The sequence below is a fragment of the Phacochoerus africanus genome, chromosome 2 (genome assembly GCF_016906955.1).
Source record: "Phacochoerus africanus isolate WHEZ1 chromosome 2, ROS_Pafr_v1, whole genome shotgun sequence".
In the NCBI taxonomy this organism is placed as follows: domain Eukaryota; kingdom Metazoa; phylum Chordata; class Mammalia; order Artiodactyla; family Suidae; genus Phacochoerus; species Phacochoerus africanus.
The window spans coordinates 110,062,145-110,075,711 of NC_062545.1; the positions used below are offsets into that span (position 1 = coordinate 110,062,145).

Sequence of the window (13,567 nt, forward strand, 5' to 3'; positions counted from 1 at the left end):
TTTATAATATCAATCCCTTTTACAGATGAGGATGTTAAGACACTGCAGTTTAGACTTACTCAGGCAAAACTGGGGCTCCGACTGGAACTTCTGACTCAGAAAGCTCCTTTTCCTGCATCACAGCTGCCTCTCTGCTTGTAGACTTGAATTTAATGACAACAAATTGCCGAAGTGTTTCTGAACTTGGTTCAGGACAGATCTGAAGAAGGGGAGGAGGGCTCTTTTTCAGTCCCTTTAACAAATATGAATTAATATAAATCAAATAAGAATGGTACATCATGGGTTACTGGTGAGGAAAGGCTTACTTGAGGCTGTTGTTGAAGAATGAGGGCTGTGGGTTATGGTTAAATTACTGGCTCCATGCAGCCAGTTACTTTGGGGCCTAGGTTTGGACTGGGACCAGTCGGCAAATCTAACATTGGGTTTCTTCTTGTGTCAGGACTGTCTGCTTCAGGCCTCCATGAGGAGCCCAAACATGGAGACGTTCAAACAGCAGAAGGTGGAGGACTTTTACGACATTGGGGAGGAGCTGGGGAGGTAAGTGGCTGTGAGCAGTGTGCTGGTCAGTAGATCTTGTAGGTCATGGGCTCCTCCCAGGACTCGTGAGAAGCTTTAAAAACAATCCTGAGGGTAATTCATCTCATAGGCAGCTCTGTAAGTATTCATCTCTGGGAATAGAGACTTGCCAGCAGAAGGGACTAGCATTGTTGGGTTCAGTGTTTTTGGCATAACCTGGCTGACAGTTACAGCGAATCTAGATGATTCTTGTTTTATCTGTTACTTCTCTCCCAAAGCCCTCCCCAGGCTCTGGACTGAAACCCGACCTGTTGGTTTTCGTCTCCGAATTCTACTTGGGATTCTCCATAGCTCCCAGGATTTTGTTTCACAGGCTCAGAGCCTAAATGGGAGGTGGAGTAATCCTCCTGAAAAAATGGCTTTGCCTTGAGCGAAAAGCCACATGATCCAGGTCATGAAGGTTCCTCGGGTCTGAGTTATTGGGTGCGTTTTCAGCTGTGCTCAGCCCACAAGACAGTCAGGGATAAACTCAGATCTGAAAGTAGTTCCTGTCTGGAGAAAAATGAAGATTTTTCTGAAGCTCTCTTCTTGCCACCCGTTTGTAACAACTGCTAATATTCAGGTGGTGTTTAGATGATTACAGAACACCAGTCCTGGAATTTGATTCTCACAATTTATGAAATGGGAATTATTTTTACTCTTGTTTTTCTTGAGGAAACTGTGGCCCAAAGAGTTGAAGCAAGTTGCCCCAAGATGTTCAGCCAGCAAGTGACATGGCCAAGATCTGGCCCGTCCTGTCTGCACCTGCACACCTATCACGTTCTCTCCAATGCATGTGGTGCTTACACACTCACATGTGCTCATGATATACCCAGCCCCACCCAGCAGAGTAATTTAGGGCCCCACTGTAGCCGTGGTGCCAAACAGCAGCCTTTTCCTTCAAAGAGTTCTTGGGTCAGCACTCATTCTCTTACTTTGAAGAACTTCACAGCCAGAGGAGTCTTATTCTGAGAAGATTAGGAGGCATAGTTACAAGTTCAGGGAGTGTTGGTTCTGGCTGGCTGGCTTGGTTGGGGAGCAAGTGTCTGCAAAGACCCCAGAGGGGGGTGACTCCTTGGCCTTCTGTTTGAGCCTCACGCCTGGCAATCTACGCCTGGGAAGGGTTGAGAAGAGGCTGGAGGGTGGTGGGCTGGAGTCTGCCTCTGAGTAGGAAGCCAGCTTCTCCTCACCTCAGGTGCTTCTCCTGACCTTGGGGACACAGGGAGAAGATGGCACCCTCGGAAGCAGACCCTGGTGGGTCCTGCCAATGGCATTTGATTTGATGGTCTCATGTTGGCCATCTCCTATGTGTAGGGGTCTGTGCTAAATGCTCTGGGTACAGAGATGAGTATGATACAGTCTCTGCCCTCCTGGAGCTCAAGCCAGGCCCGGGGGCGGCTGTGTGTGTTACAAGGGCGGCGTTGGGTAGGACTGTGTCGGGAAGGCTGAGAACTGAGAAGCCAGGGTAGGGGGCTCTGAAGAAGGAAGAAGCAGTTTCCTGTGGACTTCATCTATCCTTCCTTTGTAGTCCTGTCTCTCCATGACTCTGTGCATCAGAGCTATTAGAACTGTTAGAGACCTCGTGTTTTTGGGTCTTCCATAACAGAGTGTGAAGGTCCCAAGTACCTCACAGCCTGGTGAGCCCCCCCACCCCAAACCTGCAACTTTACTAAGGTACTAACTGCACTTGGATGAGTAAGAGGCAGCAGAGGCCTGAGGCCTTTGGAATGGCTTGTTGTCCCAGGAGTTCTGGTCTAGAGGTCAGGGAGCTGGAAGGCCTTTTGAGGTCTTTCTTCCAAGCCCCTCATCTGACAGTCAAGGAATCTGAGGCTCATAGAGAGGAATGGTCTTGCCTGGAATCATAAACAGGCTGCTACCAGAGCTGCCTTGGGATGACTGCGCAGCTTTGGAAGGGACAGTCCTATTTGTCTCTCCTCCCCTCTTCACATAACACACTGTTGAGGGAGAGCTGCATGCCAGGCACTGTCTGAGGCAGTGACAAACAAAATAGACATTCCTGTCCTCTTGCAGTTTGTGTTCCATTGCCAAAGAAGGACACTAAACAAGTGATAAGGGATCACAAAAGGATGAATCAGAGTTCCCTGGTGGCCTAGTGGTTAAGGATCTGAGTTGTCACTGCAGCAGCTTGGGTCACTGGGGTAGTACAGGTTCGATCCCTGGACCAGGAACCTCTGTATGCTGTGAACACAGCCAAAAAAAAAAAAAAAAAAAAAAAAAGGATAAATCACTCCAGGGTGTGCAATGACCTGTGAAGGAGAGAGTAGGGTTCTCTGAGAGAGAATCGGGGACCTAGCATGGACTGGGTGGTCAGGGGAGGGTGCTCGGAGGAAGTGACTGAGGCCGAAGGGGCAGGCAAGGGGAGCAGCATGGATCAGGCTGGAGGTAGGGAGAACCTGGGACCTGAGTTGCTGGCAGGAGGCCACTGTGGCCTTGGAACATGAGCTGGGGACAAGCAGTGCTAGTTGAGGTTGGATATATAGCTGGAGGCCACATCTAGCCTGTGAGCTCCCTGCCAACACGGACTAGTGGAGAGATTTGGTCTTTGGGGACACATAGTTTGAGGTTTGGGTCCTCTTCCTAGCTGTGCAACCTCAGGACAACTTACTTGACCTCTCTGAGCCTGAATGTTTTAACCTGTAAGAAAGGAATAATAACAGTAGCTACCCTATGGTTGTGGGGATTAATGGGATGCTGAGTCCATTGTGTCCCTCACAGAGCACAGGGCAGGTGTTCAGTGAACAAGAGCTTCTGGCCTTTGAAGTAAGTTTGGGGTGTCGAGGTCCTGCCTCCTGCCTCTGGAGCCCCCAGGAAAACAGTGTGGGACTCTGCAGGGTGAAGAGCTGGAAGGCTTGTGTTTGTTTTGGAAGGAACTGTATGTGAACCCACTTCCTCAGCTCTCTAAGCACCCTTGTCTAGACACGGGGCTGTCTCATTGCTTTGGGACCCTCATCAAGTCCTTTTTTCAAAACCGAAAATGAATGAGAGTCATTTTTCATTTTTACCTGTAATAAAAGCATAAACATATTGAGCAAAGGGGGCTAGACTCAAGAGTCCATGCTGCGTAATTCCATTTGTGTGACGTTCAAGAGAGGCAAAATGAAGCCCTGGTGCTAGAAGTCAGGGTAGTTATTCTTGGGGTACTGGTGACTGGAAGGGGGCACAAGGGAGATTTCTGGAGGAGCAGGTATTGTTCTGTTTCTTGATTTGGGTGCCTGTTTCACAGGTGTGTTCATTTCATGAAAATATATTAAGCCATACTTGTATAAGGTATGTAAGCATATTGTATCTGAATTAAAACCATGTGTTGATAAACAAGGACTCTCTAACTTCGCTCCCTGTCCTGGGCTGGTCCCTGAAGCACAGGTTGTTGATGTCTTTGGAGACCTTGCACATCCCTATTTTGCAAATAAGACAACATTTGTGAGAAAAGCTACTGAATTCCAGCTTTGACCATGTGTCCTGGCCATGGCCCGGGCCTGCCTGGCCCCATGCATCTCCCCTGTATTCTGGCTCATGTTTTGGTGCCAGCCTGCTGGGGGATGCTGGAGGTTGTCTGCTGTTTCTGGGAGGGGTTGGAGAAATGCTGGCCTGTAGCTTCTGACCTCTTCCAGTCCTGGTAGCCACTGTAGGGCAGAGCAGGGAAATATTAGAGCAGGGCTTATAAAGAGAAACCCATCTAACCCCTCTTTTTATAGATGAGGCAAAGGCCAGAGAAGGGAAGTGGCTTGTCCAAGGTCATGTGGGAAATAGATGATAGACCAGGGTGGGGACTGGTGGTCTGACTCCTACCCTAGAGCTCTGGCCAACACACCATAAGGACCCATAAAACACAAACTCATTTTTTTCTTTTAATTTGAATGCTTTTGGGGAGTGAGAGACAATGTATGGTAGAGTAGTCTTTTTGGTTTGATTTTGAGGGTACGGAGGCAGGGTCAGAGTCAGAAGGGTGAGCATTTGGGAAGACCTGATGTTCTCCAGGGAAGGGCGCTGATCGATAGGCCCAGCGATGACTATGGTCTGTCTAAGGTGATATGGTAATTTAATGTAAGCAGCATAAAATGATCAGTGGTTTCTTCTTCCCTATATTTACATTCCTTTCCTTTACTTAGATTATTAAATTGTTATAGGAACACAAAAATCATAAAATATTACTGTTGAACTGGATCTCAACAAGAATTTAGTCCCCATCTTCATTCTGTAGACAGGGAAAGTGAGGCCCAAAGAGGAGAGGGGAATTGTCCAGAGCCACAGAGCCAGCAATACAGGAGGTGGAACTTAAAGAAGCTTTGCAACTACCCTCTGCTGGTTTAAACCAACAGATGAAAACTCATCTATATGAGAATTCAACTTTTATCCACAGCCCCCCCACCCCAAGGAGCCTACCTCACCTTTACACCATACATTCTCAACATCCTCTCCCCAGCTCTCCTGGTGAACATAGCGGCCAGAAGCCCTGCTGCCTACAAGAGGCTGGCATGTGCACAGCACACTGCTAGGCCCTTAACCTGCAGAATCTCCTTTTGTAGGGACAGGGGCCACAATGGAGCCACTGCTCTCAAGCCTCAGCCTTCCTAAATGGGCTGAGGAATTCCCTGGGACAGCTGCCTGCCAGATCTGAGTCTCCCCATGGGGTCTCTGTGGTTAAGATCACCCACAACTTGGCCAGGGCAAGCTCTCTGGGGAGAGAAACAAAAACCTTCAGGAAGTATGTCAAGCTCAGATGTACCAGGGAAGCTGGGCTCTATAACCCAGTCTAGCCACAAAACTCTATAGAAAACAATAATAATGGGTATTTGGATTTAATTGCCTCTGTGTTTGGGAAGAGGGTTTCCAAGATGAACTCTGAGGCAAAGGGGCTTTTATTATTTCTTTTTATTTAATTTTAAATTTTTAAATTTTTAATTTATTTTTATCTTTAATTTTTTTGTCTTTTGTCCTTTTAGGGCCACAACAGCGGCATATGGAGGTTTCCAGGCTAGGGGTCTAATCAGAGCTACAGCCGCCAGCCTACACCACAGCTCACAGCAACGCTGGATCCTTAACCCACTGAGCGAGGCCAGGGATCAAACCCACAACCTCATGGTTCCTAGTCACATTCATTTCCACTGCACCATGATGGGGAACTCCTATTATTTCTTTTTAAATTAAAAAAATTGTATTGTAGGAGTTCCTGTCGTGGCTCAGTGGTTAATGAACCCCACTAGCATCCTTGAGAACGTAGGTTCGATCGCTGGCCTCACTCAGTGGGTTAAGGATCCAGCGTTGCTGTGAGCTGTGGTGTAGGTTGCAGACACAGCTTGGATCCCACGTTGCTGTGGCTGTGGTGTAGGCTGGTGACTGCAGCTCCAATTAGACCCCTAGCCTGGGAACCTCCGTATACCATGGACGCGGCCCTAAAAAGACAAAAGACAAAATAAAAAAAAAGAAATTTATTGTAAAAGTAATGCTGGCAAATGTCATAAAGTTATGACGAGTTAAAGGGAAAAGTAGAATTCCCTCTGCCCTCCCTCCAAGTCTCACACCCACAGGAAGACTTTGATGATTCTTGTCTTCTGTTGCCTTTCAGAACTTTTCTGTGTAAATCAGGTGTGTCTCTGGATCCAGATGGGATCACACTAGCAGTCTACAACTTGCTTTTCTCACTTAATGAAATAGATTAGATATCTTTTACAGCACTGTATATAGATCTATGAGACTTATTTTGGATGAGATAAAAAATGAATTTTTAAAAAATTAAATAATTAAAGACCATTTAAGCCAATAAAAGATTAGTAGCCTTAACCGAGCAACTATTTTTATTTCCTACCTTCTTATCTTTCCAGGGCTGTTTCTCACACCCCCACATCTCTTTTGTGTCTGCCTGAGACGCCTCTGTGCTCAGAGTTAACATTCCCCCAAATGCTAAGCTCCTGCTCAGGCCCTGGGTTGTCCCAGTGCTGAGATTAGGCTTGTCTCACATTCATTTGTGCTGGACTGTCAACTCTTTGAAGGCAGGTTCATATCTGCTCTCTTACTTTGAGCATCACGACAGCACTGAGACAGAGGCCAGAGGTCCCTAAATCTTCTGTGTCGTCTCTTTGCTTTGGCTCTTTGCTCAGTCTTGGAAAAATTAAACTTTTCCCCCAAGGTCTAGGTCCAGTGCTATCTGCCCCACAAAGCCTGCCATGACCCACCCTATCCTACCACACCTCCTTCTGTGGGTGTATTGCCTCTTATTCTGGACCCACACCTCTGTGAAGGGCTGATGTCATCATACCTTGCGTTACACAAAAGGGGTCACCCAGTCATCTTCCCTGCTGGACCCGATGCCTCCAGGCTGGGCTCCTGCTTCCTTTATCTTATCCGTTCATTTTCTTCCCCTATCCCCTACACCCCTAAGAGTGTCCAGCCCAGGCCTTTTACACTTGTTCAGTGCTCAATTTCCACAGACACCCATTAGTTAACTGCAGAGCTCTCTGCACCTTGCCTTGAGTTAAATCTGAGGCAGGAAATCTCAGCCAAGCCCCCCAGCTCCCTTAGGCCTTGGCATCTGTGAATATCCTGGATTCCCCAAACACATAGTGGAAGACAAAACACAAAAATTACCTCCATTTCCTGGACATACATTATTGTATTTAATCTTTGTAATACCTGGTGGAGCCGTTATTATTCCCATTTTCAGATGAAGACAGTCTCCAGAATGTTAGGCAACAGGCTCAAGAAATGCAGACCACCTGCCTTATCGAGGAGAAGCCAAGTGGGAAATTCCACTTTGTGTAACACAGCAGATCTCAGAGAGAGTCAGAAACAAGCCAGAAACACCTCTGGGCAGAGCCCTACCTACCGCCCTGGGCTGGGATTCTTGTGCATCTCCAATCACATGCGTGCTTGTGTTTCCTGCTGCTGAGACAGTGAGATTGACTGACTTAAGTTAAGCATCTTCTGCCCCCATGTTAGTATGTGTGCTCAGGACTTCCTATCTTCCAGAATGATGTGAACTGGCTCACATTCCCACTTCACAGATTTGAAAAGCAAGGCTCAGAGAAGTTTTACAGTGGCTTCTAGTCCCTCCTGCCCCAAAACTTTCTTACTGCTAACACTGAGCTTGTCCATGCTGGGCCCACAAAGCTCTCCGCTTGGTGTTAGTGGCAAGGAAATCTTTTGGGCCACAGCTGCATCCCAGACAAGCCAGTGGTTTCCAAAACGTGAGCGAGCATGTGTAGATATGCTCGTGCATAACCGTCCTCTAGGTCATTGTCACAGCAATGACCCCCCTTTTGTTCTGGGCCCTGTGATGGAGAGAGGAGACTTTGGGCTCAGGCCTTGCCCCAGAAGAGATTAGGGCTCAGTTGGGGCCAAGGGGGTACTTTCCTCAAAAGCTAATAAAATGAGAAGCTGGAACAGACCTCATGCTAATAGGGGGACCCCCCCAAACTTGTGCCAGTTGTTCAGCAGAGGAAACTGTCACCCCGGGCGGGGCAGCTATGTATAAAATCCAGAAGAATCCAGTAACCACCTAGAGGTCGGGGCTCTGCCAAGAGCTGAGAAGCTGCAGGTCCCGGGCTTGGGTGAGAGGACATGTGGAGAGGCGACTGCATAGGGCCCTGCATGACAGAGGCCATGGACAGGGAGGGAGGGAGGTGCCTTTATCACCCATTGTTAGGAAAACAAAGCACAAAGCCACTCAAACAAAGTGGCTGCATTGCACACGCTTCGGTCAGAAGCTGGCACAAGGTGCAGACAGCTTGCCCTGAGGGAGTGGGCTCCTTGAGCTCGGTTGGCATCATGAAAACTGTGAGCTGGAGGCAGGGTCCTCGGGGTGGGGGGTAATCAAAACCATTATATACTTGTATCTATGGGCACACTTTGCTTTCTCCTTATTGATCGCCAGCATGTACATTTGGAGTTGTGTTGTTCTTTGCCTCAGCATTGTCTTATTATAGCCTTCCATGTATCCAGAGTCCATGTAGCCTCCAAATGTTTTTGTTTTGAAATAATTTCCAATTTAATAGAAACATTTTCAGAATAACAGCACTCCCATATACCCTTGATCTGGGTACCAGTTTTTAACCAGTTTTTAATTTTGTCACCTCCTCTGTTGCTCTTGCCCTCTGTCCTCCACCCACCTCCTCTTCCCCTCTCCTTCCTTCCTTGCCTCCTTTCCTCTTGCTGTCCTTTCCTTTTGTCTCCCTCCCTTCTTCCCTATTATTGTTTCTGAGCCATTTGAGAGTCGGTTGTGGACATTATGCCTCTTTATTCTTAAAGCCTCATGATGCATCTCCTAAAGACACAGACACGCTCTTTCAGGACCACAGTACAGCTTTAAAATTCAGGACTTATAAAAAAATTAAATAAAATAAAATTCAGGACTTATAACTCTGATGCAATATTTTTTATCTGAGCTATCATCCTTGTTTCAATTTTGTAAATGTTCTCATTAGTATTCCTTTAAAAAATTGGTTAAACTTTTTATACCATTTTAAAAGTTACACTCCATTTACAGTTTTACAAAAGGAGTTTCCATTGTGGCTCAGTGGGTTAAGAACCCAATATTGTCTCTGTGCGGATGTGGGTTCAATTCCTGGCCTCGCTCAGTAGGTTAAGGATGTGGTGTGGCTGTGGCTGTGGCTTGGGCCAACAGCTGCAGCTCCGATTCGACCCTTAGCCTGGGAACTTCCAAATGCCGTGGGTGTGGCCCTAAAAAAGAAGTTGGCTTGTATTCCCTATATTGTACAATAAATACATCATTGAGCCTATCTTACACCCAACAGTTTGTGTCTCCCACTCCCCCCAATAGTGTTTTTTAAATCCATTTTTCTCCCTGCTGAACAAGACCCAGGAAGACCATGTATTGCCTTTCCTTGCCATATGTCTTTAGTCTCCTTTAAAAACTAAAGGAGACTTTAAACTGTCCCAGAGCTGCAGGCCAACAGTCCTCAGTTAACGGCACTTCCATATACCCTTGATTTGGGTACCAGTTTTTAACCAGTTTTTAATTTTGTTAAAATTAAAAACTTTGGGGAGTTCCTGTTGTGGCACAGGGGTTCACGAATCCAACTAGGAACCATGAGGTTGTGGGTTCGATCCCTGGCCTTGCTCAGAGGGTTGAGGATCTGGCGTTGCCGTGAGCTGTGGTGTAGGTTGCAGATGTGGCTCGGATCCCGAGTTGCTGTGGCTCTGGCGTAGGCCGGTGGCTACAGCTCCGATTGGACCCTTTGCCTGGGAACCTCCATATGCCATGGGAGTGACCCAAGAAATGGCAAAAAGACAAAAAAAAATAAAAAAAAATAAAAAATTTAATTTTAATTAAAGTTCCTTAATTAAAATTAGGGACAGTTACTCAGCCTTTCTTTGACTTTTATGACAAGATATTTTTGAAGAATACTGGCCTGAAAAAAATACAGCCTGTATACTTTCATTACCTTCATAATAATCAGCTGTATAAACATTCCCAATTTACTTAACTTTCCCTGTTGTTTCTCACTACTAAAAATAAGTGTTTCTGTGAATGTATTTGTTGAGTTTCCTCCCTCTGCATTATTTCTGCTGGGTGTATTCCCAGAGCTGGAAACTCAGGTCAAAGGTTATGAATGATTTGTGTGATGGTTGAAGCTGAAATACTGAGCCGGTTACTAGGTCACGAGCATGCGCGCATTTTCTTATGGCTTTGTTAGTACTTTTTCATTGTTTGGGGGTATTGTTGGTAGTTTAAGAGTTTTGTAAAGCTACCTTAATGTTTTCACTGTGGGGAAATTTAAAGTGGTTGTTTTCTGTGCTTCTCCCTTAAAACTGAATCTGTTCTCTCTGCTACTTTACCTGTTATTCATGGTGTTTCTGTTTCATTTTCGTGAATAATTTGAAGTTCTGATAGTAACACAAGGCGAGTGAGGCAAATGTAATTATTCCCATTTTATGAGTGACATGAATGAGGCCCCATCAGGACCAGAGGAAGAGGTCTTCCCTGTAGACTGATGGTGTTGCCTCCCTGCCCCAGAGGTAGAGGGGGTTCAAGGTCTTTGGGGGACTCTAGGACTCCAGCAAAGGCTTCCACTTCTTTGTCTCTGCTTTTAGAAGCCGGCTGGATTGCTTCTATAAGACAGCTTTCTGACAGGAGCTGTTGGGAGAGGAGCTGCTTGAGGAGAGGGGTGTTTTTAGGGCAAAGGAAAGAGCTCGCTTGCCGGGGAGACCAAGGTGAGGGGTAAGAGCCAAGCCCAGTGGTTGGAGTTAGGGCCTGTGTTCCAACCACCGCAGCTGTACCCCAGGGCTCAATGATGCAGTGCAGGTGTGTGTTGGGGGGTCATGAGACCCGGCAGCCTCTAGGGCCTCCCACTGAAGGGATGTTGCAGCCTTTAGAGTTTCTCTTCTGGAGATTGCGCCAGACCCCAAAGCCGCCTTCAGCAGATTTCAGAAAAAAAAAAAAAAAAAAAAAAAGAAGTTGTCGTGACGCAGCAGAAATGAATCTGACTAGGAACCATGAGGTTGCAGGTTCGATCCCTGGCCTCTCTCAGGGGGTTGAGGATCCAGTGTTGCCATGAGCTGTGGTGTAGGTCACAGACTTGGCTTGGATCTGGTGTTGCTGTGGCTGTGGTGTAGGCCGGCAGCTGTAGCTCCGATCAGACCCCTAGCCTGGGAACCTCCATATGCCTTGGGTGAGGCCCTAAAAAACAACAAAAATAGATTTCAGAGCCCAAGAACTTTAACCTGAAAGGGATCCTATGTGTTTAGGCCAGGGGATGGGAAACTATAGCCCTCCAGCCAAATCTGGTCTGCCACCTGTTTTGAATGGGCCTGGAGCTAAAAAACTTTTACAGATGCACCACTTGATGATTAAGAACTCTCCTGGGCCTCAATTAGGCAAAATGTTATTCCCCGCCCTAAATACCATTCTTCTCCTTGGAAGACCTGTGTTACAAAAACTAAACAAACAAAATAAAACAGACTCAATTCTTACTATATTTTGAATTTCAACTTAAAAATTTGTGGAAATTTAAGTGTTCTCCTTTGTTATATAAGTACCTGCATAACATCCTTGTTTTTACTTTTTGGCATGCAGTGCCTAAAATATTTACCACCTGGCCCTTTGTACAACAATTATCTCCTGATCTACTCTAGTATGGTGTTTTTTTTTGTTTGTTTGTTTGTTTTTTTGTCTTTTTGCCATTTCTTGGGCCACTCCTGAAGCACATGGAGGTTTCTGGGCTGTGGGTCCAATTGGAGCTGTAGCCACCGGCCTACGCCAGAGCCACAGCAACGTGGGATCCGAGCCACGTCTGCAACATACACCACAGCTCACGGCAACGCCGGATCCTCAACCCTCTGAGCAAGGCCAGGGACCAAACCCGCAACCTCATGGTTCCTAGTTGGATTCGTTAACCACTGTGCCACGACGGGAACCCCAGTATGGTTTTTATTTTATTTTATTTTTTATTTTTGCCTTTTAGGTCCACACCCATGGAATATGGAGGTCCCCAGGCTAGGGGTAAAATTGGAGCTGTAGCTGCCAGCCTATACAACACCCACAGCAACGCAGGATCCAAGCCGTGTCTGCAACCTACACCACAGCTCACGGCAACCCTGGACCCTTAATCCACTGAGCAAGGCCAGGGATTGAACCTGCTTCCTCATGGATGCTAGTCAGATTCATTAACCACTGAGCCACCGTGGGAACCCCTACTGTAGTATGGCTTACTATTTAAGCAGCAAAACTTAAAAAGAGGCGGGGGGGGATTATTCAAAGTGAGGGAAGCCTGTAAACAGGTCAAAGTGAAGGTGCAGTTATGGAAAAGGAGGAAGAAGAGGTAAGCAGAGGTCCATCTGCCCCCCTCCCCTGCCCTCTCTCTCCCAGCCTGTGAGGAACCTCTGAGAAGCCCAATTTCAGAACCACTGTCCATGTAAGTCAGCCCTGTCCCCCACAGGGAGTTGGGGTGGAGGGAGGAAAGGGGGGGTCTGGGTATGAGGGATTCTGCATCCTCTCTAAACCTGGTCCTGCACTAGTTGTGGGACATTACCTAGTTTAATCCTCTGGCAGCCCTCTAGGGTGGGAGGTGTTTCTCCCATTTTGCAGATGCGGAAGCTCAAGCTGGGAGAACTTAACTAACTTGCTAAGGCAAGTGTCAGAGCTGGATTTAAACCTGTGTCTTCTGACCCCTGGTCCAGTGCTCTCTATGGGGTACCAAGCTGCCCGAGATTTTCTTTCTGCCTGTGACCCTCACTTCCCTGCCAGAGAACAGGGGAGGTTGATACAATTGTTCAGTGCTCTTGATTTATTGAGAAATCTGCTTCAAGCCCAGTTGTCCTTGTCTAATCCACTTCTATGACTGGCACTGCCTCCCTGCCTCCCCTGACTCCCATCCCTGGCTGCAAGGATCTAAACCTGAGGTCTCAGGATCCTAATCTTGAACCTTGAGCTGCTGGCCCCTGGTGGTCCAGCCATAATGCCTTGAGGATGAGAAATGATCCTCCCCTCCTGGCGGGAGGTTTATTTGGCACCCTGGGTACAGGGCCCACCAGCTAAAGAGAGCTTGGCTGCTGACGGAGGGGCTGCAGGGTGGCTCTAGGAGGCAAATGTTCCTACTGATGTTTTGGAGGTGACAGGGCAGGAGGGGGAGGGCAGCTGAGGAGCAACCGAAGGACCCCCTGGGGCAGGAGGATGGTCCCAGGGCAGGAGGCTGACAAGCCCTGGACTAGTGGTGACTGCTCAGGGTGCTGTTGCTACCAGGCCCAAGTGTGATGCTGGCTCTGCTACTGTGAGCTGCTGGACCTCAGGCAGCCTCACTCTCATAGGCTCCTTTTCTTCACCCTAAGATGGTCCTTGTCTCTCAGGGTTGTTTACCAGCCTTCTAGGGTCCCCTCCTTTTATGTCCAAATAAGAATAATGAGAATTCCATTATAGGGCAACAGGAAGTCCTGTTCCTGACCCAGCATTTCTTAGTGTCCCCTGGGAGTGCTCACATCCTCCGTGGTGCCTCAGGTCCTTGGGTTCAAGGACCCCTTCCTCCTTGGAGACAAGGCA

The 13,567-nt window shown here is 47.4% G+C and overlaps 1 protein-coding gene across 1 annotated transcript in view; it reads left to right on the forward strand.

The window, feature by feature from the left end:
- The first annotated feature begins 442 nt into the window (after nucleotides 1–442).
- Nucleotides 443–13,567, forward strand: part of DAPK2 (death associated protein kinase 2) — a 133,485-nt gene continuing 120,360 nt past the window's right edge. Inside the window, exon 1 of the mRNA XM_047765928.1 lies at nucleotides 443–537. Within this exon, the coding sequence (XP_047621884.1) occupies nucleotides 461–537 (77 nt within the window). The 5' untranslated portion in view covers nucleotides 443–460. The remainder of the gene's footprint in view (nucleotides 538–13,567) is intronic.